Source organism: Canis aureus, chromosome 34, assembly GCF_053574225.1.
Source record: "Canis aureus isolate CA01 chromosome 34, VMU_Caureus_v.1.0, whole genome shotgun sequence".
In the NCBI taxonomy this organism is placed as follows: Eukaryota; Metazoa; Chordata; class Mammalia; order Carnivora; family Canidae; genus Canis; species Canis aureus.
In genome coordinates, this window is record NC_135644.1 from 16829465 (window position 1) to 16856039 (window position 26575).

Below are 26575 nucleotides of genomic sequence, written 5' to 3' on the forward strand. Positions count from 1 at the left end.
TTAGTAGAAAAGGAATTCCAATAGAAATACCAGAAGCCACATTCTCAGTATTCCGTCAGCTTCTCTTTCTTTCCTTTCTCAACCCCCAAAGAGGAGATGGTGGGGCTGGGCTGCCTTGCATTCGGAACTTGATAGGCCGTGAAGTCTTTTCAGTAAAAGTGATTGCTCTTTCAGAATCCCTAGTTTAATCTTGTGATGCCCTACACTTGTTCTTAGCCCCTGCAGCCCCCCACCTTTTGGGGGGCACATTTGAGTCTAGGTAGCACATTTCCAGTACTTTCCCCCCAATATCTAAGTTTATGATGAGCTTTGGGTTGTATTTCTAAGTGTCTAGGGCCACATGTGTGTCAGAGGTCTGAGCCTCTCTGTTTTGTAGTCTGAAATAAATGAAAAATGGTCATAACAAGATTTTTTACATCTCACCTATCAATGAATGTACTATAGAAAATTCCAATGTTATGCTCTGGCACAAGATAATTTCAGGATTCATGGAACACACCCAGTTCATACTGGAAGTTAGTGTGATCTGATACTGTGGCACTAGTTTTAACTTTCTATGATGACATCTTTTAATCTCGGTGGTATGTGCCTGGGACTTTAGAACAGATAACTTCATTTGGAGATAAGCTCAAAAGTCTGCAATTGAGGGCTTTTGTGTTAGGGCCCTTGCCATCTATAGAGACCTTTTCTGTGATCTTCCCTGTTTTTCAAGGATGTGTTCTTTGCCCCTGAGTTTTGAAGCTGGGTTAACGTTTATTTCACATTTATCTCAAGGAAGATTACACTTTGCTCTCTTTGTAAAGAGAACTCCTTAATTTTAATATGTGACATTATAAAACCGGTTACACTTGTTTCAGCTGAGCTTTTAGGGAAATTGTTTTTGTTTGTTCTTTCAAGCTTGTTCTTTCAAGCATTTCAATTCAACAAACACTCTGTATGGCTGTAATATTCTGCATGGCTTCAGGTGTTGGAAACCTATGCAGCATCTGCCATCTTCGACATGGCTCCCCACTGAATGCCTCAGTGGTAATCAAGAATAAAATTGAGTAATCCTGACACAAAATCTTGTGTCCTTCTACCATTCATCTGCCCCTGGTAGTCTTGACCTGGCTGTGGAGCCTCTGAGGCGTGCTGAAGCAGTTTACCGGGGTTATTGTTTCTGATTGACAGGACATGCTGTTTGTTGACGGAATGACATCGTGGCGCAGAGTTAGGGCAGGGAGGTCATTCAGCATGGTGGGATTTCAGACAGCCAGATGGTTCAGAGGGAGTCCAAGGAGGTCTAGGCTAAAAAGGGGTTTTTGAATTATTTTCAAAGCGGTATCTGTTGGTACGAGGCGACAAAGAGTGAAAAGGAAAGAAAAATAGATAAAGGTAATGGGGTGGGAGGTGTATTATAAAGTAGTGTTTTAGAATTTTATACAGTTTTCACTACTTTTCTATTCTCATGAAAAGCCTCAAGTCTACTTTCATTTTGTTTTGTTTCCGCTTTGGCTGATCGTGGATATTAATTAGCCTTCATTTTCTTCCATAATGGAGAATATAATCTTATTCAGCCATTAAAAGTGACAGAGATTTTATACACTTGTTCAAACCTTTAAAGTACTTGTAGCCCAGGTGATAGGGCATTTGCACCCAAGAATTCCTTTTTTTTTTTTTTTTAAAGATTTTATTTATTTATTCATGAGAGACACACACAGAGAGGGAGAGACACAGGCAGAGGGAGAAGCAGGCTCCATGCAGGGACCCTGACATGGGATTTGATCCCGGGTCTCTAGGATCACGCCCTGAGCCGAAGGCAGGACCCAAACCACCGAGCCACCCAGGGATCCAGCACCCAAGAATTCCTAGTTATGACTTCTTCACCTTTGGTTTTCTTCTGTTTTACATCAGAACTCCTGCTCCCTGGGTGACTCCAGACCCTTATGCATATTCTCATCGGTCTTGCATTCAAAATGAGGTCATGACATTCTGGGAATTAGAGGGCGGATATTCTGTACTTTCATTTCTACTGAGGCGAAGCCTCAGGTGGTGCTTTCTCAGGGCTGAGGTGAGGGCACAGAAGAGATAAATCACGAAGGGCCTTTCATTTATACCCACACGCCTTTCACCTTGTCATGTCCAAGTTGGATTAATTTTTTTCCTCTGGTTAGTCACAGTCCTTGGGAAGAAAGATAATGCAGGCCCATGTTGTTTTATTTGGTCTTGAGGGAAAATTGGAAACATTAGCTTGATCCCAGGACTTTCTCAAGCTTTGTAATTGGGGAGTTGTGAGGTGGTAGGCCATCCAATAGGTAAGATAGAACCGAGTTCACAACTCTGACATTTGCTGCAAGTGTAATCAGATCCTAGAAATGTGGAGAATTCTAGACCCGAGGATAAACGCTTTCAGAAATTATAATTTACTGAGAACCTCTTGGTGTAGGCTGTGATGGTTTTCCTCCCAGGGAAGAGCACAGGGTGAGGGAAGGTGAAGAGTGGATGTGAGCTTGGAGGGTCAATGAAATATTTGGCACCAGGCGACCAAGATGGGACAATTTTCTCCATCCCTAAGCTGTATAGTCTTTGAGAAGACTTTGTATCTTGGATTGTTCCACCTGTACCCTTCCTCCCATGTTGTATTGTTTATGTGTCAACTTTATTGAATCTCCTTTTACACAGTAGGACTAGGACTTCTGTGACAGTGAACAGCTCTGTCGTGTAATGGACTTTCAGTGAGCACTTATTAATTAATAATAAGTTATTAAGAAAAATAAACTAATTTTAAACTAAAATTTAAAACTAATTTAAATTTAATTTTGGTTATAATTTTTGATATCAGAGGAAAGGCAGCTGGGTAAATGGATATTTCCAGGTACTTTTTTGCAGTAACAGTTCTGTGTCTTCTTGAGGGGTTGGATACAAGGTAGGCCTTACTTTATTGTGATGTAGCACTGTCCAGTAGAACTTTCTGCAGTGGTAGAAATGTGCTGTTATATCTATACTTTCTGATATGGTAACCACCGACTGTATAAAGCTATTGATCACTTGAAATGTGGTGAGACTAAGAAATGGAATTATTAATTTTATTTCATTTTAATTAATCTAAATATAAATTTAAGAAGCCATAGTTGTCTAGTGGCTTTCCAAATCGGAAAGCATAGTTTTGAAGGGAAGGATTTACACCAAAATTCAGGTATTTTGTAAACCAACAGTAATAAATTAAATGCAATACCACGGGGCTGTGGATCTAAGTAGCGCTGTGCATCTTCTGTAAAACTATTCTTTGTGTAGATTTTTTAAAAAGCTGATTAAATGCGTTTGGATCTTCCATAGTATGAAGATGCCTGTTTTGAATTCCTATTTTTTTATTGTATGCCTAGAATCTATGCTACCTCGACAGTGCTTATTTAGGTATCACCACATTCTTGTGTAGCTGTTCCAAGATTTTTGTCAGAGTGTGCTCAAAAAATACTGGTAAACATGATTACAAATGTTTATTTCATATGTGACAGATTTTAATGATTGCCAGATATGGGGAGTTTGTGATCAGATGTGTGAAGACCGAATTGGCCACCATCAGTGCCGCTGTGCGGAAGGATATGTCTTGGAGCATCAGCGGCATTGCAAAGCTAATACTTCCTGTAAGTAAATTAAGGGTACTTGCTCTATTCCTGAACTAGAAACTTACAGCTAATATCCTCCTTCCATAGTAGATGACATAAGAAATACCAGAATTTATGTGGATAGTAGGGTTTTATCATCACAATTTAGGAGCGGCCTTGCTGCCAGAAGAATGGGTCCACATTAATTTTGTATTTTGCTTATTAGGGACAAATTTATTAATTATGACCATTAGTCATTTTTTTAAATTGGCAGTTTGTTTACTTTTTGTCTGAGCTTTTGTGTTATCTACGACATTTAATTGTGGAATGTATTTTTTTGGATTACTTGGACATTTAAATTTTAATCTACCTACCACAAATGTGGGTGACAAGTACCTATAAAAATGATTTTGGCATTGTTTATGAAAAATTTAAGAGTGATTCAAAATGGACCTATGAAATTTGTATTGGAATTTTGGGGAATGCCCTCATTCTGGGCATTTTGTTGGAGTCAATCTAAGTCTAAGTACTGTAGTACAGATTGGGAAAAATCTGTTAAAAGATGATGCCCCCCTCCCCTCCATTTTGTCACCATGCATTTCTGAATAAGATCTTTGTTTTTTTTTTTTCCCCAATTGTTTTTTTTTTCAAACGTAGTCTGGAAGTTCCTTTGGCCTTCTGAAATTTATCTGCTCGTAGAATTGATGAATTGCCCATTTCCAAGTTATTTTTTTGTAGAAATATCTGATTTGCTGTTTACTAACTTTGGTACAGCTGATTATTAACAATTGTATTTATTTTTGAAAGGATAATAAAGTAATATGTTCAAAAATTTTAAATTATAAAAATGTCTTTCTCCATGTCAGTTCCTCTCTGCCCCGTCTCCAATTCCCTGTCCCATGGATAATTATTGTTTATTTTAATTCTAGAGATTTTTAAATACATAAATAAGAATGTATAAATATAGGTATCTAATTCTGGTTTTGCAGATCATGGGAGTAAACTATATGTACAGCTGCATTTTGCTATCAATGTGTATCTTTAAAGAGTCCTCTTCCTCATTCTTTTTGTTTTTTTCTGGTGGCATAATAATCAATTTTTGGATGCATATTATTTATTTAACTGATGCCCCACTCATGGGCTTTATGTCATTTTTTTTTTTATCCTTTGCTATTGCAAACAAGACTGTGATGAAAACCTTGATATTCATGTATCATTTTGCATGCTTGTGAATATGTAGGTAAAACAGATTTAAATCCATCACTGCCATGTTTTTCAGAGTGAATTTCCCAGTAATCCATAAAATATGTTCCGTGCTTTACCCAATCTGCAGTTGCTTGGTGAGGTGCCCATATCATAGAGGATTCTTGAAAATATCTGATGCATTCCTCGCAGTGTCACTGAAAGTTCATTGGACTAGCAGTCAGAACACTCGGCTTCTTGGTAGACTGCTCCAAACTTACTGTGATTTTGGACAATTCATCAAGCATCTTTGTGCCTCAGTTTGCTTATCTGTAAACTGAGTAGAACGACACCAATATGCCTGCCTCAGAAGTTTATTTTAAAATCAAATAAGATAACATAGAAGAAGTATTTGAAAGGCAGGAAGCAAATCAGTTGTAAGTTTGCCTGAAAGGGTGATTGGCGTATGTTTGTTCACTTGAAAGAGTGATAATGCCTTCCTTCTTCACATTTAGCTGAGCAAGCCTCCGTTATCTTCTCCAATGGTCGGGATTTGCTAATTGGTGATATTCATGGAAGGACCTTTTCGATACTGGTAGAGTCTCAAAATCATGGAGTGGCTGTGGGTGTGGATTTTCACTATCACCTACAGAGAGTCTTTTGGACTGACACCGTGCAAGATAAGGTAAATAGAAATTTCAGGAGTGTAGCTTGGGAGCTGATAGAACCCCAAGCACAAAGTGTTGATAGTTTTTCATTTTTGGGGGAGTGGAAGGGAAAGTTCTTTTGTTTTCTAACAAAAAAGGCCCTTGAGATATTTTATGTTAATCAGCACCTTTTCCATGCTATACTATTACATGTGACCTATTAAACAAAGCAGTCTATTATATGGATTAGCCTTGAGCAACTTTTAATTTTATTCGAAATGGAGTCCAAAAGCCTAATTAAAAGAAATAGTAGACATTCTTTCAAAACTGGATAGATATTTGGTAGTAATTTTTGAAACTTGATCATTGAAAATGTAAAAAGTACTCTGCTTCTTTGGATGATAAAAATCAGATTTTACCTGCATCTTCTAAATGGAACTGTAATTGAAGATTGGGTAACAAATATTGACAGCATTTTGTTTAACAGCCAAAATTTCATTATGCTGTCTTATTTGGAAAGTGTGATAGATTTAATTTCAACTCTGAGTGATGCAACGGAGATTTTCAAAACATAAATTTTGGAGACTTCTAAAGAGTTATGGAATTTTATTTCTTCTTGCATTTCCATGTACTGTTAACAAAATTTTAATACAATTAAGTGGTAACTTGCATAAAATTTCTAAAAACTGAGAATTTGGATTATTAAAAATTCTGATTTGATTACAGCTAAAAATGAAAACAAACCATCACCATCTCCTCCACAAAAAAATTCTACATTCATTAAACTTTTGATAGCTACCAAGAATTAGAAATGCAAGATTAAAGAAATCCAACTTTTTATATTTGCCTTACATATACTTTTAAAGAAACCCTTTTTCTCCCCAGTAACCCAGAATTTTTTACAAGTCTCATTTTTTCTTTTCTTTTTTTTTAAAGATTTTATTTATTTATTCATGAAAGACAGACAGAGAGAGAGAGAGAGAGAAAGAGGCAGAGACATGGGCAGAAGGAGAAGCAGGCTCCATGCGGGGAGCCTGATGCAGAACTCGATCTCAGGACCCCAGGATCATGCCCTGAGCCAAAGGCAGACACTTAACCGCTGAGCCACCTAGGCATCTTATGGTTTTTTCTTTTTTTAATCTTGATGACTGGTTTTTACAACATAGATATACTGAATGAATATAGGAAAACAGTGCCCACGGTTATGTTTAAGTGTAATTTTGGGTTTTCTTTCAGGTTTTTTCAGTTGACATTAGTGGTTTCAACATCCAAGAAGTCATTTCTCTTGATGATCCAGAGAATCTAGCTGTGGACTGGATTAACAATAAACTTTATTTGGTAGAGACCAAGGTCAACCGCATAGATATGGTAAATTTGGATGGAAGCCATCGGATTATCCTTATAACTGGAAACTTGGGGCATCCTAGAGGAATTGCTGTGGACCCAACTGTTGGGTAAGTAATGTGAAAAAAATACTGATTTTAGTATTTCTGAAGCTTTATTTCTCCCTAAAGGTAAAGCATCCACTGGGTTAAGTAAAGGCTCATTCTGATTTCTTATAGGGTCTGTACACTAGAACATTTTATGTATTTTATGTCTCCATTCATATAAGCTTTAAAGTATATATCTATTGGTGTACTATATGAATATGTGAGTTTTGGGGGTGTGAATTTTATTTTTAGTGTTTGCCACATTTGCCTGGCTGAGAGACTGGACACTGTGTTCTGATTCAGTCTAATAATGTTGTTACAACTGAACATTACTTTTGATTCACCATTATCATTCTAACATGAATTAGGTGCAAATTTTTTTAAAAAGGGAAAAGAAAAAAAAGAGAAAAAGAAAAAAAAGGGGAAAGAAGATCGGAGCTATCCTTTTTTAGCACTCATTTGTTATAAACTGGGATTAAGATGACAATGCTAATACCTCTTTACAAGTTGTTCAGTGTTAATTACCCCACCAAGATTGATAATGCTTACCTGTCTCCAGGTGTAAATTTAAATTTTCCCCATGTCCACATTTGAGTGCAGTTATGAGAGACTTGACTTTCTCCTAGATTTTCAAAGTTGAGTCTTAAAATGGTTGTATGAACTTTAGGCTGCTGAAGGGTTGGTGAATGGTGATCATTCATTTCTACTTCATGATATCTTGGTGTCTTTCCTTGAAAATAATGGATATATTCTCTGGACTATGCCCTAGAATGGAGAATTAAGGAGGGAAATGGTTTGATAGCTTATTTCAAAATGTATTTGTAAGTTTTCCTGAGGGTAAAAAAGAGAAGTAAAAGGCAGAGCCAGGGATCAGGGAAGAAAGTTAAGAAGATGGATATGAATTTTGAGGCTGCCCTATTGGTGCATTTTAATAGTTGCTATTTGGAGTTGTTGCCTCTCCCGATTGGCCCTCATATTCTCTGATGTTTTTCTTTGTTGTTTTATACTCCTGTGCTTCTCTAATCAGCTAGAGGAAATTTCCATTGATCCAAACACACAACCTAAAAATATATTTTCCAGACAAACTTGTAAAATAACTGACTTTCATCTTTTGTTTGTCTTCTGTAGTTATTTATTTTTCTCAGATTGGGAGAGCCTTTCTGGGGAACCGAAGCTGGAAAGGGCTTTCATGGATGGCACCAACCGTAAAGACTTGGTAAAAACAAAACTGGGATGGCCTGCTGGGATAACTCTGGATATAGTATCAAAGCGTGTTTACTGGGTTGACTGCCGTTTTGATTACATTGAGACTGTAACTTACGATGGAATTCAAAGGTAAGAAGTGTTTTTTATGGCTTCATAAGTTCGGGGGAAAGTACATAAAATTTTTGGAGCAGGATTCAGAGGGACCAGAATTAAAATACTGCTTTGTTGGTTGACATTACATCTTGAATGTCTTTTGTGTTGATTTTTGTGTGAAGTGACATTTTTTTTTGAGGGGGTTGTTTTAAACTTTTCTTGAATTCCCTGATAATACTCATTATATATTACTTAGAGCATTTGTTCTTTGATTTCTCCTCTATAACTGCTCCGCAACTCCTAGATGAAGCACATTATTTCATTAATTTTTGAGTCTGTTTATTTTTCTGGGTCCCTTATGGTTTGTTTCCAAAGATTACTTTATCTTTTACCTTACTAATTTTCCCTCAGTGAATAAATAAGTTTTATTATTTATTTAACATTATCTTGTGGGAATTAATTGGACTTCACTCTACCTCTATGTAGTTCAAATTTCAAAGAGAAATTCTGACTTGTATTTTTACCTGATATATTTCAAAGATACTCAGAATATTTGAACATAAAATATGGCATACTTTTTATTTCATCTTCTTAGTCTGATGACAGTTAACTCTAAGTTAAATTGTTAACTATTTTAGTTTCTCTGCTTTTGAAGTTTTCAAAAATTGGTTAAGATACGGTTTTAAATTTGTCAAAACTGCTCTTTGTGGATTCAGCAAATAAGCTGGCTGATTTAATTATTCCAAATGACTTGACTTTGTTTTCTCGATGAAGGACTATTATAGTTTTGTTTTCTCCTTTATCCCTATTTTGTAGAGGATTTTGTAAGGACAGTATCAGTTTGCCACTGGATTTCATATTCTTAGAACAATCTCTACTTAGTTAAATGAAATGATTAAGTATTAAGACTATAATTTCTCATCATTTATACTGATTCCCATAATGAGAATATGATGAATTACTTTAATGAAAAAATCTTAATCAACCCAATAAGTCATTCAAAAACGATTGAGAAATTGCCTGAATTTTTTTTTCATAGGTGTTTTGACATTACATTAGTCTAAATATTTTTATGCTAAGATTAAAGTATAAAAACATAAAAATCAATGGAGTTTCAGAAATCTTTGAGTGCTTTGCAGGCTGTGAAGAAACATCAAAGAGCTATTAAAAAGCTCATGAGTACAGCTGAAATCATAAAGTCATTCCTATTGCTTTGCCAGCAGGTGGCATTCAAGGTTCTGGAATTTGCTAACTGAAAAAGAAAAACCATTCTCTAATTTTAATGTACCATGTCATTATTGAGTGTGTAAAGTTTGCACTAACTTGCCACCTTAGGTTTCTTTCCCCTTCCCCCCATTTTTGGTATATTTCCCAGCCTTAGTATCTTCAGTTCTTTTTTTAGAGTACTGTTGTGCTTTTTAGTTTTCAGTGTTTTTAAGATTTTTCTTTAAAGTTTTCCTGTTTTGCAAAGAGGAAAAAAAAATGAGTTTTCCCTCCTCCTCTACCTCACTTTCTTTGTGTGACGTGTGTGGATGATCATTTACGTAGAAGTAGCTATGGCAGACACTGTTGATTTCTCTCCCTTGCTTGGCACCTTTTACTTCTTTTTCTTCCATTTAAGCAGCTCTGACCGCCCCGTGCCTCCACTTAACAAGTATGATGAGCAGTTTTATGAAGCAGAGGTATAGTAGTGGTAGCACTACTTTTTGATTTCCCAAAGTGAAATAGGTCTGTATGTTTGCTAGTGGTTGAATTGTTCTCACTATCCTGCTCCCTGATTGTTGAGAAAAAGATAATGGTGCAGTGTGAAGTAGGTTTAAGGTATCTGCTACCATATTTGCATTCCCGTGTTACACTCTTTCACCTATGCATTATGAAATGGTACTTCACATCTTAGCCCTTTTTTTTTATGGGGCAAACTTAATAGAATTGAGAAGCATGTAAGAAAACAGTAATTTTTCAAAAAATCCAGAACAAACTGGGGCTGGGACTGGAATTTTATTTTCAAGGTTCTTTCTCAAGAGACAAATGAAAATCCTTCTATCAAATGTAGGTCGAATTATACCCACATCTTAAAATGTGTTTTTCTATATATTTCATTTTTGTAAACAAGAAATTACTTAGCTTTTCAGGCATTTACTCAAACTAATTTCACCTTTAATCAAAATGAAGGCAAACAAAAATTTTAATACACATCTTTTATAACAGGAAGACAGTAATCCATGGAGGCTCACTCATTCCTCATCCCTTTGGAATAAGCTTGTTTGAAGATCGTGTATTCTTTACTGATTGGACAAAGATGGCTGTAATGAAGGCAAACAAGTTCACAGAGACCAATCCACAAGAGTACCACCAGACTTCTCTGAGGCCCTTTGGAGTGACTGTTTACCATTCCCTCAGGCAGCCCTATGGTATGCCCCAGAACAATGGAAACCCTGCTCAGTTTGGCCTTGGTAGAAAGATTTTCTCAATGCTATGGAAGTTAATGACTTGTGATCTCATGAGATTTGGGTGGCAGTTTCAAATATGTGATGGATTATCTAGAGAGTTAAATGCTCTGAAACTGCTCTGTGGATCATGGGGCCTTCTGAAAAAATTGATGTATTTCAGAGTTAAAATGCCAAATCTACAAGGAACTTAAGAGATGTATGTTACAGATATATTTAATGGCACCTGCAATGTGCCAGATCCTATCTAAATGTTGAGATTAAGAAACCACAAACAAACAAAACCAAAATATATATCCTCATTCTCCTAAGAGAAAACTTATATTCAATCCTTTAATATTAAAGTTGAGAAAACTGAGGCCTAGAAGAAGAAACTAACATGCCTAAGTGTTGACTTGAGATTTTAAGATAGTGTCAGAGCCAATTTCCTTTTCTTCTCCGTTGTACATGTATGACACCTGTTATTTGGTTTGTTTTGGGTCTGTCATAGGCCAATGGGGTCTGGTGTCTCATGGGCTGGTCACTTATCAAAGAAAAGAAATATTTTGACTTAGACACCACTTAGTCTTCTGTTATATTATAGTAAGTAGTGTTTGTGTTTCAAGGTTTTAAATTGTCAGGACTATTGTGACTGTATATGGCTCCTTTCTGTATTTGCTTGTGAAAAAAGGAAAGAAATATGATGAACTGTATTGATAGAAAGTTTAATATCAGTGAACAGTAATTCAAGGAAAAGCAGATTTTACTTAAACTCCCACATTAAGTGGTGGGTCTGACTTTAGGATGGAGAAAGACTATAAAAAAATCAGGTTGATTATTTATTTATTTTTATTTTTATTTTTTTATTTTTTTATTTATTTATTTTTAGAGAGAGAGCTAGCACAAGTGGGGAGAAGAGGGAGAGAGAATATTTCAGTTTTTATTTTTGTTTTTTAAAGATTTTTTAATTAATGAGAGAGAGAAAGAGAGAGAGAGGGGGGGGGCACAGACACAGGCAGAGGGAGAAGCAGGCTCCATGTAGGAGCCCGAGGTGGGACTCGATCCCAGGACTCCAGGATCATGCCCTGGGCTGAAGGCGGCGCTAAACCGCTGAGCCACCCGGGCTGCCCTATTTCAATTTTTAAAAAAGATTTTATTTATTTGAGAGAGAGAAAAAGCACAAACAGGGGGAGCAATACAGGGAGAGGGCAGAAGCAGACTCCCTGCTGAGTAGGGAGCCTGACCCAGGGCTTGATCCCAGGACCCTGAGATCATGATATGAGCTGAAGGCAGATGCTTAACCAGCTGAGCCACCCAGGTGCCGCGATTTTTTTTTTAAACAAAAAACCAGCCACTAGAACTGATACATTCATATGAATATCCTTCAATGTAGTCATCCTGGGATAACATATACCGAAGCTGAAAATCTGTACTACATCTGAAAACATTTTGGAAATCTCTGATTGGAATAATCAATTCACGAGCTACCAACTTCCTATTGGCCTTTGACTGAAAATAATATCCAATTTTATCATCCAAATTATTATTTTTTTTGTTGTTTCCCCAAATCAATCCCCCTGAGAAGGTAAAGAGACAATTTTTTATTTATTTATTTTTTGTAAAGAGACGATTTTAAAGAATAATTCAAAAGCTAAGAAGATAATTTTCAAAGCAGATATGACCTTTTGGCTGTGACAGGCTTGTGCACAGTGATGTTTTGAGTCTCAGCTTTGAGAATGGGTTTTGGAAGTATAGTCTGGTTTGTACTGCAAGCTTGGCTTCTCGTTTAGCTGCTGAATAATCTTGGGCAAGTTGAGTTAACCTTCTGGAGCTTGATTTCCTCTTTTATAAAATTGGGATAATAATAATTAGCTCTTGATTCTAAGTTGGCTTACTTAAAAAGCATGCATCCTGTGAGTTATAGTTACTGTTATATCTTACGAATAAACTAACACTTAACTAAAACACTCAAGTTTTTTTTTTTTTAAACACTCAAGTTTTTTAGGGGGAGGCAGTTATTTTATAGTCCCTGAGGCTAGCAGACATAGTTAACTTGGGGAGAATTTATGTAGCTGCAGGAATACTGTGTTGCCACTACCTGTTGGAGGGTAGGTAGGAGAGTAAGAGCAGCTAAATGTGGGTGTATACAGCATCAACCAGCAGTGGTTTTTCTGAGTTCCAAGCCCATTATTTTGTTTCACTTAGATGGCTCAAAGTGGTTTCACATTCTTGGATAATCATATATTTCTAATTGAGCTTTAACCCTGTGTATTTTTTCCTCTAGTTAGCAATCCATGCAGAGATAACAATGGGGGCTGTGAACATGTCTGTGTCCTCAGCCACAGGACAGATAATGATGGTTTGGGTTACCGCTGCAGGTGCACACTCGGCTTCAGCCTGGATGTGGATAACCGCCACTGCGTTGGTAAGAAATTGCTTTGGGATGTCTTTCTGGCAGGCAGCTTAGGGGTATGTGCCGCTTTTGGACTGTGCCAGCTTCCTGTCCTCCTCCTCCATGGTGAATAAGCATTTGGTAGCTATGCAGCATCTTTCTCAGTAGGCACCCCTCCCTTTACACACAGAACTGCTTGAGTTTGAAGGTGTCAATTTCTGTTCTTTGATCTTTCCTTTAATTGCACATCTAGGGTTTCCTTGGGTTCCCTTTCCCCTTTTCTTCCTGAAATCTTTTGTCTCTATAAAATTATGCTTTTGAAATTCCATACAATTTAATTTTGAGTTCTTTTCTCTGCTCTGTATACCTTTGCCACTTTAGATGTTAATGTTAACTTTATTGGGAAGTACTTTCCACCACGTCTGTTGCCCTGTACTAGACCGCTGCCTTGGTCCCTTGAGGGGGGTGGTTGTCCCTCCATCCCACTTGGCTTTATTGCTGTGTCCCAAAGCAAACTTTGTTGGGGTGGCTCATTTCCTCATCTAGCTTTTCACTTTTCAGTTCAGATTTTCTCTTTATATTTCCCTGTGCTCTGGGATTCAATGATTCTCTCAAACACTTTTCTTCCTCTTTGGCTGCCTCCTAATCTATAAGTAGGCTATTGCCGCACCTCAGCTTATGAGGCAATGCACACTCCTGCAATATTTGATTCTTCTTTCTTCCCCTTGAAAACTCTCCTTTTTTAATGCCTTTGACAAATTCTGGCTCCCCAGATGGTGCTGCTTTGGGCATAGTATGTAAATTCTCTAATTCTAACTGAAACAAATTTGTTAACTTTGTAGGTAATCCTAAATTCAGGTAAAAATCACCCTCATTTGAAAAACAATGTGTTTCTATTATAGTATTGACACTATATTGCTCTTAAACTACTGCAATTTTTATCTTTGTCTTCGGTATACCTCGTCCATTTCTCTCTTCTAATTTTCTGATGTCCTGTTACTGTCTCCTTTGATTTTAAAATCACTCTTTTTTTTTTTCTGTTTCCTCTGTTTTCCCTCTCCCCTCCCATTTTTCCCTCCTTTATTTATTTCTAAAGAATTTACCTGGTCACTGGTCTTAATACCTTAAAAACTGCAGTGGGATTCTTGGTTAGATATCCATACAAAAGTTAATCCAAATCAAGAACTGTGATGGAATTACTATGCAGTTCAGTTAATAGTACTTTAGAATTCAGCATAGGGACCATGTTTTATATAAATAAATCTTAAGGATAAATTACTTGAGAAGTAAGATTCTAATAGTTGTATCACCCTCATAGCTGCTTATCTTTTTTTCCTCTCTTCTTGTTATTTCCAATTATGTTTTCCACAGATCTATTTTTTATGTTTATTTCAGAATTATAAAATGTGCTTTATGGATGTATAAATAGTTTCTCTGGAATTGAGAGAGAACAAGAACCAGGCTGTGGCCAACGGTGCTGTGTTTTTCTTCCTACAGCTGTTAAGCAATTCCTGATCTTTTCATCTGAAGTCGCTGTTCGTGGCATCCCATTCAACCTGTCTACCCAGGAAGATGTCATAGTTCCAGTGACAGGAAATCCTTCTTTCTTTGTTGGGATTGATTTTGATGCGAAGGAGAACACTATCTTTTTTTCAGATACATCAAAAGACATGATCTTTAAACAAAATATCAATGGCACAGGTGAGAATACATTAAAAAAGATCTCTTTTGCACGTGTTGTCCATCTTTTACTAATAATACTAATAATTTGCTCAGTAGAACTTACTTAGCTTACTAAATGCTTTTAATTCAGGAAAAGAAATCTATTACTCTTCTCATGACTTAAGTTATAACAAACACTTCCTTTCTTTAAGAGTGTATTTTTAACAATGAGAAATGTTGACATAAAAGAAGTTGACATTTCATAAAAGGAAAGTCAGGTATATGAAAGTCAGTGAGGGGTTGATTGGCTAGAGGCTGTTCCTGATATACAAGCAGCCAGATGACCTCTCTTGAGGGGGGCTGGGCTTGAAATAATAATAATAAAAAAAACCATGAATTATATGGAAATATGGATTTACTATAAGTTTTCAGTTGATTGGGATTCTGTTAAATCTTCATAATCAACACAGAAAGATAAATTACGGCCAGTCACACTTTACTGCTGGGTACTTTATTGGATGATGGCATAACTCAGTATTTTCATTTTATAACTCACTGGAGAATTCTACCAAACATTGAAAGAAGAATTAATACTCATCCTTTTCAAACCCTTCCAAAATATTGAGGAGGGAGGAATACTTCCAAAGTCATTCTATGTAGCCAACAGTACTTTGATACCAAAACCAGATAAGGATACCATGAGAAAAGGAAACTATACACCAATGCCTCTGATAAATATTGATGCAAGAATTCTCACCAAAATATCGCAAACAGAATTCAAGAACACATTAAAAGCATTATACACTATGACCAAGTGGGATTTATCCCTGGGATGTTAGGGTGGTTCAATATATGAAAATCAATAAATGTAATACATCACATCAGTAAAATGAAAGATAAAATCACGTGATCATCTCAGTAGATGCAGGAAAAGCATTTGACAAAATAAAACATACTTTCATAAAAAGTCTTAATGGAGTGGGTATAGAAGAAACATATCTCATGTACAAAAAGGCCATGTAGAAACGACAGACAGCTAACATACTTAATGGAGAGAAATTGAAGGCAAGTCCGCTAAGATCAAGAACCCTTTGTCACCACTCTTATTCAGTATAGTATTGGAAGTCCTAGTTTGAGTGATTAACCAAGACAAAGACGTAAAAGGCATCCAAATCAGAAAAGAAGAAATAAAAAGGTAGTTATTTGCTGATGATATGATCCTATATATATAGAAAATCCCAAAGAATCAGTCAAAAAACTGTTGGAATTAATAATTTCAGTAAAGTGGCAGGACACAATCAACATATACAGAATTCAGTTGCCTTCTTTTACACTGATGAAAAACCATTTACACTGATGAAAACCATTCCATTCACAATAGCATCAAAAACAATAAAATACTTAGAAATAACTTTAATCGATGAAGTGGAAGATCTGTACAATGAAAACCACAAAATTTAGATGAAAGAAATTGAAGAAGACACAAACAAATGGAAATACAGCCTATGTTCATGGACTGAAAGAATTAATATTGTTAAAATGGTCATACTACCCAAAGTTGTCTGCAGATTTAGTGCAATCCCCATCAAATTACCAAAGGCATTTCTCATGGAAATAGAAGAAACAATCCTAAAATTTGTATGGAACCACAAAAGACCCTGAATAGCCAAACCAATCCTGAAGAAACAGAACAAGGTAAGAGATATCACACTTCCAGATTTCAAACTATACTACAAAGCCAGGGTAATAATAATAGTATGATATGGGCACAAAAATAGACAGATTGTGGAACAGTGGGACAAAATAGCCTGAAAATAGACCCCAGCATATATAGTCAACTAATATTTGAGGGGAGATCCAAGAATAAACAATCGTAAAAGGATAGTTTCTTCAACAAATGGTGTTGGGAACACTGGAGAAACCCATGTAATTAAATGAAATTGGACCCCTATTTCACATAAGTCACAAAAAAATGAACCAAAATAGAGCAAAGACTTAAAAACTGATACCTGATACCATAAAACTCCCAGAAAAAAATGTTGGGAAAAAGTTCATCAAAGTTGGTCTTAGAAATAAATTTTTGTGCATGAGGTCAAGTACAAACAACAACAAAAATCAACAAATGGAACTACATCAAACTCCAAAGCTTCTGCACAGCAAAATAAACAACAAAATGAAAAAACCTACAGAATGAGAAAAGATATTTGCAAACTACATATTGAATTAGGGGGTTAATATCCAAAATATATAAAGAACTCAGTCTAGCTCAACAGCATCAACAACGACAACAACAAAAACCTAATTAAAAAGTGGACAGAAGAGCCAAATAGACATTTTCTCAAAAGGACATCAAATTGACCTACAGATGCATGAAAAGATGCTCAACATCACTAATCATTAGGGAAATGCAAATCAAAACTACAATAAGATATCACCTGATACCAGTCAGAATGGCTAATAGCAAAAAAGACAAGAAATAACAAGTGTTGATGAGGATGTGGAGGAAAGGGAATCTAGATGCTCTATTGGTAGGAATGTAAATTAGTGTAGCCAATGTGGAAAATAGTTTGAATTTCCTCAAAAGGTTAAAAATAGAAATACTGTATGATCCAGTAATTCCACTACTGATTTTGCCTAAAGAAAATGAAAACACTTTTTTGAAAAGATAAATGCACCTCTATTTGTTGCAGCCTTATTTACAATAGTCACATTATGGAAGCAGGCCAAGTGAATGGATAAAGATGATGTGGTATATATATATATATACAGTAGAATAATATTCAGCCATAAATAAGAATGGCATCATGTGATTTGCAACAACATGGTTAGAGCTAGAGAGTGTACTGCTAGATGAAATAAGCCAGTCAGAGAAAGACAAATACCTTATGATTTGCTGATGTGGAATTTAAGAAACAAATGAACAAAGGAAAAAAGAAAGAGACAAAGTAGAAAAGAGACTCTTTAAGTATAGAAAACAAATTTATGGTTACCAAAGGGGAGATGGGTGGAGGGATTAAGAGTACCCTTATCTAGATGAGCACTGAGTAATAAAATTGTTGAATCACTATATTGTACATGTGAAACAAATACAACACTGTATGTTGACTATGCTGGATTTAAAATAAAAAAAAAATCCATCTTTCATTTCCCTTTTCTTTGGATTCTTTTTTCCTTTTTTGTTTCAACTTTTTTCATGATGGAAGCCTTCTTCAAATTTCTGTGATTCTTGTTTACTATTAAGGGCAAGGCTATAAAAGCTACCAGAAGGTCTGTCTATAGGTATGAGCCTCATCAACTAGTGAACTTCAGGTGATGAGGCAGCCTTTCTGTTGGAGAGCTCCCAAACATTGATATTAGTAAATCTTTTTCTAGAGATAGCCATTTGTCCTTAGTTGATATCTCCATTCTCCTTGGTTTGGGGAGTAAGAGGTGGTGAGGATAGCTTGCTGTCTGTGTTCCAGGAGAAGTTCAGAGGATAGGGGCTGAGGACCCTTCAGTTCTTGAGTCGCACAATCCCCCTATATTCACTTCTGTTCCATCCCAGCTTTCCCGTGTGCATTGTGGTGTCCTTGAGCCCACAGCGTCTCTGCATCAGTTCCTCCAGAGAAGAACATCTCTGTTAGAGGAGGTAGATGGAGGGGAGTGGCATAGATGGTTAGTATCTGGGAAGGGCCTGGTGGATTTATTGTTCCTGATACAAACCTTTAATCACCCCTTAGTTCACAAACCTTTAACCACCCCTTAATTCCTTGCCTCTGTGTTTTGCCTGGCATCTCTGAGAGCCAATATGCTGAGGCTTCTGTATGTGTGTTGAGGGGAGGGGCTTCCCTCTGCTGGCACTGAGTTTGTAGCTTTCTCCTCCTACTTAGTGAGTTAATACCTGTCCAATCACTTTGTCTTCCAAACCACGGAAATCTCATATCCATTGTCCCTGGACTGTCATTTTGATAGACTTTGGAAGGAAGAGGAGAAAACGTGTGTGGTCAGTCTCCTATTTTGAACTAGAGTGCAACTTTTCTGGGGACTAGAGTTAAGTCCATTGAGCTTGGAGAACCCCAGTCAATATTAACTCTCACCAAAAAATAGTCTTGGGTTTCTGAGCCCCATGTAGGCTCAGTCTCCTACAGGCGTCATACAGGTCATCCCCCTTCTGCTTTGTCAAACTGGAATGCTCATGATGCTTTTTGCCAATCTCAAGTCTACATGTTGAGCAAGTTACCTTTTAAAATACTCTATAGTCAGTGGTTAAACTTTCTGTGCTTTGGTGAGGGATACATTGCTGTTTTCCAGGGAGAGGAATAGGTGTACATGGGTACACATGTAGAAAATGAGTTATCAGAAATCTGATTAAAGTCAAGATCAGCTGAATGAAGCTCTCAGAGAACTCAGATATGATCAGATCTTTCCTCCTAAACATACAACCCCCCGTCCAGTCCACGTTTCTCTCTAGTTACAGCTCTATCTCTCATTTCATGATTGGACTTCTTGAAAGATTGGTCTGCATGTTCCTGCTCTCAATTCCACATTTGTACTTCTCACTTATTCTTCATTCTATCCCAATCTCCTGTCAGTTGAAACCTGTCTCATCTCGATCACTTCCAATCTCGTTTCCTTCTCTTTCTTTGCTATTCTTTCTGGTCTTCTTTACAGGTGTTTCCTTCTTTTGCCTGTTTCCTAAACAACCATGTTCTCTTGGTTCAACATTGGTTCTCTTCTTCTTTGTCATCTTCTGCATAACTTTGTGCCTTCTGTGTCTTAGATTACCATTTATGTAGTGATTTATAAATCAGTGTAGGGAGAGTTATGATAGGACATTTACTGAATGATTTTCTTCCTAACCTGGGGAATGAGGGAAAGATCAGGGAAGGCTTTTTCAGGTGATAACAGAAATCTCCATCCAAGCTCTCAAAGGTTCAGACCCAAAATGCCAACTGCCTTTGGATATCTCACCATATAACCCATAACTACCTCAAAACCAATAGGTCTAAGTGGATATCTGTACCCTATTTCTCACAGACCTCCTGCCTTAGTGAAGATCATGACCACACTCCCTTCCCTTCCTTCCCCCTTCCCCAATTCCTCCCAGGATCTGGTGGTTACCTAAACTTCTCCCTTTCTTTTAGCCTCTATCATTAACTCATTAACTCCTGAAACATGGAGTTCTCAGTCTGTCTCTCACTTCTAAGTCTTTGCTTTCCTATAGCACCCGATTCACCACTTTCTTTGAGAAACTTTTCTTCACCTCTGCCTTGCCATATGCTTCATTTGGAGTCTGTGTTTTATACCATTTTGTGCATCTCTCTATCATAACACCCATTACTGTTTCACTTTTGCCCCTTGGCCTAATTGCCTCCTCTTTCCCACTTCATTATAAATCCCTTGAAGGTAGTGTCTACATTCTTTCAAGATGCTTCACTTTTCTATGACTTAATTTCCTCAGATGCAAAATAGGGATATTAATAATACCCACTTGATTGAACTACCGTAAAGATGGGTGAATCCATGTAAAGTTCTTGGACCAGTTTCTGGCTCGTAATAAGTATTCAATATAAGCTATTATTATTAATACTATTAGCAACATTATGTTTCCTAAGTATCTCATGGTTTCTAGCACACGGAGGAGTTTATTTTTATAATTCACTAAGTAAATGAATGGAAGAAGCACTAATATTGTTTTTCCTACTTTAAGAAAAGTGTTATTTTTTACTGTGACTCAGATTTTCTATAGCGAAAAAAGGAGAGAGGGGGAAAAAGACATAAAAATTCACAAAGAGGAAAGTGGTCTTTTTTTCTCCTGTACCCAGTTCTGATTTTCTTTTGGTATCTTTGCTGGTCTTTTCAAAACGTCACAACTTTCAAGTTTTGAAAGACTGCTGAGAAGGTTGGGCCATCACGCCGCAGAGATTCCCCCATCAGTCGTACCTGGTGGTGTCAGCTTATCAAAGCTGTCTGTGGGTGGTGTTTGTGAATATGTGAACTCAGGTATCTTGTCTTCAGATGTTCTGCAATGAGAAATTTTTTTCTGGAAACTTGAACAAGGGAGTAAATGCAAGGCATACCGCTTCTGGTTCTGTTTATCAGAATCGTATCTGTTCTTTGAGATCCAAACTTTTGGGAATGGATAGATTCTAGGTTTATCTCCTGTTGTTGCTCAGCAGTTTAGTGTTTTTTTTTTTTTTTTTTAAGAATTCCATATGGGTTACTGAAATATGCTGTAACTCTGACACAATTTAAATATACAGTAGTATGCTTAGTTTAAACCTTGTCCATATTTCAACTTACAGGAAGAGAAATTCTCACTGCCAACAGGGTGGAAAGTGTTGAAAGTCTGACTTTCGACTGGATTTCAAAGAATCTTTATTGGACAGATGCTTCTTACCGGAGTATCAGTGTCATGAGGCTAGCTGATAAATCAAGACGTGCAATAATCCAGAATTTAAATAACCCCCGATCAATTGTAGTTCATCCTATTGCTGGGTAAGTGTGTTCATGTTTTCTGAAGAGCTTGAAACTATGTCTTTTAAAGTTACTGAAAAGTGATGCTACGGTTATTTGGCAAGTTCAGCAAATATAAGATTGAACTATATAAATTGAAATCACCTTAAATTTTATCCCTTTAGCATAAGATCAGGTAATCACTTTATCTCCTTGAAAACACTTTCGCCTTAGTTTCAGCTTTCCCAGTCTTCACTGAAGTGTGGTTTTTTTTCACAATTGAAGAGGACCAACAATGTGATACAGGTTCAGTAGAAAAGAGTTGAATGTGCAGGGGAATTATCAGGAAAGGCTCAAATTCTTTCCCTGCTTTAATGTATTGATATAAAGCTTAGCAAAACTTGCTTAATCATTCAGTAGTTTTCAGAATAAAAAGTCTTTCAGACTACAGACTAAGTTTCGTGTTTAACTATTCCATGATTGGTGGTGTCAGACAAGAAAGACAGAACAGTTTATACTATTCCTTTTAGGTTCTTACCTTTCTTATTTAAATATGACTAATAGCTAATATGTTTGTTTGGAACAAGTCTGAGCTGAGAAGTTGTATTTAAGTGGAATTTTAATAAAAATGAGTGGTAATTCACGAAAGCCTCATTCATGGAGAGCACATAGTAAACACTTTACATAATCTTGTCTGATTCAAAATCTGGTCTGCGAGCCAGGTAGATAGAATATCTGTTAAGCAACAGTTAGGATTCAAATTCCAGGCCTATGTGACTAAAAGGCTTTGTGTCTAAGAACACTGTATGCTGCCTCTAGACAGCGTTTATTTGGATTTAAATTTGCTCCCTGTGAAATAATGTAAGAAACATTTAAAAACTGGTGATAACTATTAATAAATATTACTGCCCTGTAGAGAGTTGATTTTCTAATGGATTTATCTTAAACTAAATCATTGGCATTTGGTTTTGAAAAGCTCTTAAGATTCCTTTCCTACTGACTCTTTCATTTAAAATAATTGAAGTCGCATTTCAGAAAGTCATGATTTGGAAAAGACCAATTTTAATTTCTAAGGCTCACAAGAAAGAAAAAAAAATTTTCCCTAGTTTTTTCTTTTTATCACTCCTCAGAATAAAACAAACAAACAAAAAAAACCATACAACATTGCCTTGGGTAGAGATTGTATAAGAGTTATGTTGAGTTGGGTGCTTTCTTCATCAGAGATGAAATGCTTTCCTGCAAATTTATCAGTTCCTGGTGGAAGATGACTAAAGAACTTTCTAGTGTATCTGAGATGTTCAATCCAGAGAGGAAAGAGAGATTAAAATCTGTTTTCTTGCCCATAGTATATTATTATTATTTCATTTGAATAACTTTGGAGTATTTTTTTAAAGATTTATTTATTTATTCATGAGACACACACACACACACACACACACACACACACAGACATAGGCAGGGAGAGGCAGGCTCCCTGCAGAGAGCCTGATGCGGAACTTGATCCCAGATCCTGTGATCACACCTAGAGCTGAAGGCACACACTCAACCACTGAGCCACCCAGGCATCCCTGGAGTATTTAAAATGTAACACAGAGGTGCTTGGCTGGGTCAGTTGATGGAGTGTGTGACTTGATCTCGGGATTGTAGCTTTGAGCCCCATGTTGGGTATAAGTATTACTTAGGAAATAAAATCTTGAAACCTGAATTATGCCTTTCTAAAGAATCTACTTGGTGACAGTAGCTTTAGGTCCTCAGTCTAGGATAGTGGTTCTCTCCTGGATGCCCATTTTAATGCCATTTGTATTTGTGCCTTTGATTATATGTTGATAACTAAACTTTTAATTAAAATTTAGATAAAACAAAACAAGAGTTAGATCAGTTGTATACTCAATCTGCTTATTTTTTTAAAGATTTTATTTATTTATTCATGAGAGACACACACACACACACAGAGGCAGAGACACAGGCAGAGGGAGAAGCAGGCTCCATGCAGGGAGCCCAATGTGGGACTCGATCCCGGGACTCCAGGATCACGCCCTGGGCCGAAGGCAGGCACTAAACTGCTAAGCCACCCAGGGATCCCTCTCAATCTGCTTATTAAGCAGATTTTATCTGTAATTGTATAAGCCAAATAACATATACAGAAAATGAAATTAGTTGTAGCAAGTCTCTGGAGAACCTGAGTTTGTGCTAAATCTCTCCAAGTCATCTAATTTGTTCTAGTGTTAACATGTTTGATTTATTACCTCTTTTTTCTTTTTTTAGGTACATATTCTTCACTGATTGGTTCCGTCCTGCTAAAATTATGAGAGCGTGGAGTGATGGGTCTAACCTTTTGCCTATAGTAAACACTACTCTTGGGTGGCCCAATGGGTTGGCCATTGATTGGGGGTAAGTAGGAATCATCCCAAATTACTGAGTTCCCGCTGACTATGGAACACTTATGAAACATTATGATGGAATAAGGAAACTGGTACTACTTGCACTAAGATATTTTATTTCCCTATATCTGGGAGAAAGATATAGAATGATACAAGAACACAAAAAACACAAACATAGTTTGCCAACTTCTGCCTGGATGAAAACTAATGCATTCATGAATATTCTGTGGAAATTGATAGAGGAGGTAGAAGGCAGACCCAAATCCCATTAGAAGTAGGATAGGAATTTGATGAAGTTCAGGTCATGTGTAATTTTCATAGAGGGCATCTTAAGGATAGGAAATCTTTAGTGTCAATTAATCAACAAATGCATATTTGCATATATACATTCTGGGAGAATTTTATAGTGTATAACATAGAGTTCTCAGGAAATTAATGATCTATCTTGGAACATAAGAAAAGGTAATAGGATAAAAAGGCTTACAGACGTGAAATGCAGTTTATAGGAGAGATGAAAGAAGTGTATTTTGCCTTTTGAACGTGATTTTCTTAACTTGTGGACTTAACCAGGAGAAAAATAAAATATCTAACTTGAAGATAACAACATTTTAAGTTTTCTAAGATAATTAATTAGAAATCGTTTCATGAAAGTACTGTATCTTTGGGGGTGAACATAAAACTATTACATTTTCAATGAATATAATTTAATTTTAAAAAATTTTGTTCAATAAATGTTTCAAATGAACATACCATTTATGAATGCTCTCAGTGTAAAGGGTACATTACTAGTTTCTAGATAACAGATAACTAAGTGTTTTATCATTTTAGGGCTTTACGGTTGTACTGGATAGATGCCTTTTTTGATAAAATTGAGCACAGCACCTTTGATGGTTTAGACAGAAGAAACCTGGGCCATATACAACAGATGACACATCCATTTGGACTTACTGTCTTTGAAGGTATGCTTTGAAGCAATGAACGTGTGTGTTGTTTTTATACTTCGCAAATTGTTAACAGTAGACTCATCCTCATTTGGCAATCTCACACTTCCAGAAAAGTTGGTTACTTAAGGATACAAAAAAGGAAAATGGTGCTAATAGATGAAACATTTAATTTTTTTGACTGAACATTTCATTTTTAGAGTAAATTTTTAGATGCTCTTTGATAATAATTGACAACTTATAGATATAGCATTTTATAGATTACATGTATTATAAAATATAACTCCCCAAGTACTCTATTACATAAATATCCCACAAAGAAATAGTAAACTACTGCTTTTGTCATTTTTAAGAATAAAACAACAAGAGCATTCGTGGTAAGTTGTACTGTTTTGCTGCTCTCTATAAGAACCTCCTCAAAATCCTTGTGGAAAAGCTATTACACATATTTATCAACTGCATAGTCACTGAATAGCTCTGAAGCTTTTTAGACACATGTTGGGTAACTGACACATTGTTATATAGAAATGTTAGAATCTGGCTTGTGAAAAATAGCAAGATGTACTTGTTTTTCTTCATCAGCCTTTCCAATAGTTTAATGCTACTAGTATTAGTAGCATTGCTGGGGGCATGGACTTTTGGGAAACTACAGCCATAGTGATCACATGTATCAGGTCCTGTCTTGAGTGCAGGCGTGGTATTTTGAGTTGAATTGCTGGGAATAAGAATGTAGCTTGGCACTGTGAAATAGATGGTTAGTTTTGTCTTGAAATTAAGGTTTCTGTGAATGATGGTGTAGCTTGTGCATAGCACAGAAGTGCCAGGCCAAGAAGGTGTGAGAGACAAAGTCTGTCCTGGTTCTGTTTGACAAACCATGATTATTCCTGTTAGAGAAATGCCATTTTTGTGATTCCCCAAAGGCCCTGCCCATATGCCAGTTGTGTCCCTGGCTGAAACTTTCTACTTTCTAAAAGCCAGGTGCTTTTAAAGACTAGATACTGACGGTAAATCAAAGACTTTCTCCCCCACATATAGTGTGGAATGAATAGCTAGTAAATATGCATGTTCTATCCTGCTGTCTGTTTATCTATGGTGGAGTGCATGGTATTTAAAAATATTTAAAAAATGCTCTTGAAAGAGTAAGATTTTTGATGAGATGAATCAATTATAAATACTCATCCCTTCCTCTGTATGCCTTCCCATTTATTCACTCCCTTTTCATTAATGATGTCAGACAACCATTTGCTGTTATATCAGAATATTATAAGAACGTTAAATTTTCACTTTTCTTGAAGAAATGCTTTGAGATTGAATAAAAATGCAGTTTCAATACCTTTTTTTTTGTCAGTATGAAAAAAAGTTTAGTGCATACTCATGAGAGCAACACAATGTTCCACAAATAATAAGTTTCTCCCAGCACTCCCCTCAAAGTGAATTTCTTATGGAAAATTCTCTGATTGCATAACAACATAAAAATCATCATTCTTTTCAATGAAAGACTAGATCTGCTTGACTATCTGTGCACCACATGGGAGTGAAAGGTTTATTGAACTTCTTATCTATTTAAGTATAGTAAGATACCTTCGTGAGTGGTGGGACTCAGGCTAGATAAGATTTAGTAAGTCAGTGACTCATTAGTCATTGATTAGGTCACAGATAAGGAAAACTGGTCTAATGATAAAATTTGTGGCATTTTAGGCATTTTTTGGTTAGCTGAGGATTTTAGTTAAAATGTCCTTTAAGAGAAAAATTCACTGATTCTATTTAAAATGTGTATGTTTACTTCCCTGCTTCAGTAGCTAGTGTAAAGTGAGCATGACTAAGTTTTTGAGGTTTAGAATCTTACAATGCCTCTCTATCTTACTATTTTGAACTTCATGGAATATAACTACAGGTGTAGGGATAGGCATACTTCTGTGGATGATTTTTTGATTCCCACAGCTACAGTGAAAATTCCTTCTTGCATTAGATCTGTACTTTCCCTTCTCAACAGCTTCCTATTAAAGTTGAGTGTGGGCAGCCCTGGTGGCTCAGCGGTTTAGCACTGCCTTCAGCCCAGGGTGTCATCCTGGAGACCTGGGTTCGAGTCCCATGTCGGCTCCTGGCAGGGAGCCTGCTTCTCCCTCTGCCAGTGTCTCTGCCTCTCTCTGTGTTTCTTGTGAATGAATGAATGAATGAATGAATAAATAAATCTTT

At 36.5% G+C, this 26575-nt stretch overlaps 1 protein-coding gene across 1 annotated transcript in view; it reads left to right on the top strand.

Moving 5' to 3' along the window:
* The window catches only part of LRP2 (LDL receptor related protein 2), a 196433-nt gene that overhangs the window by 65045 nt on the left and 104813 nt on the right, over window positions 1-26575 (top strand). The window contains exons 10-19 of the mRNA XM_077883566.1: window positions 3495-3623; window positions 5282-5451; window positions 6650-6867; window positions 7972-8178; window positions 10351-10553; window positions 12853-12993; window positions 14458-14661; window positions 20907-21099; window positions 23323-23448; window positions 24267-24397. Of these exons, the coding sequence (XP_077739692.1) occupies window positions 3495-3623; window positions 5282-5451; window positions 6650-6867; window positions 7972-8178; window positions 10351-10553; window positions 12853-12993; window positions 14458-14661; window positions 20907-21099; window positions 23323-23448; window positions 24267-24397 (1722 nt within the window). The remainder of the gene's footprint in view (window positions 1-3494; window positions 3624-5281; window positions 5452-6649; window positions 6868-7971; window positions 8179-10350; window positions 10554-12852; window positions 12994-14457; window positions 14662-20906; window positions 21100-23322; window positions 23449-24266; window positions 24398-26575) is intronic.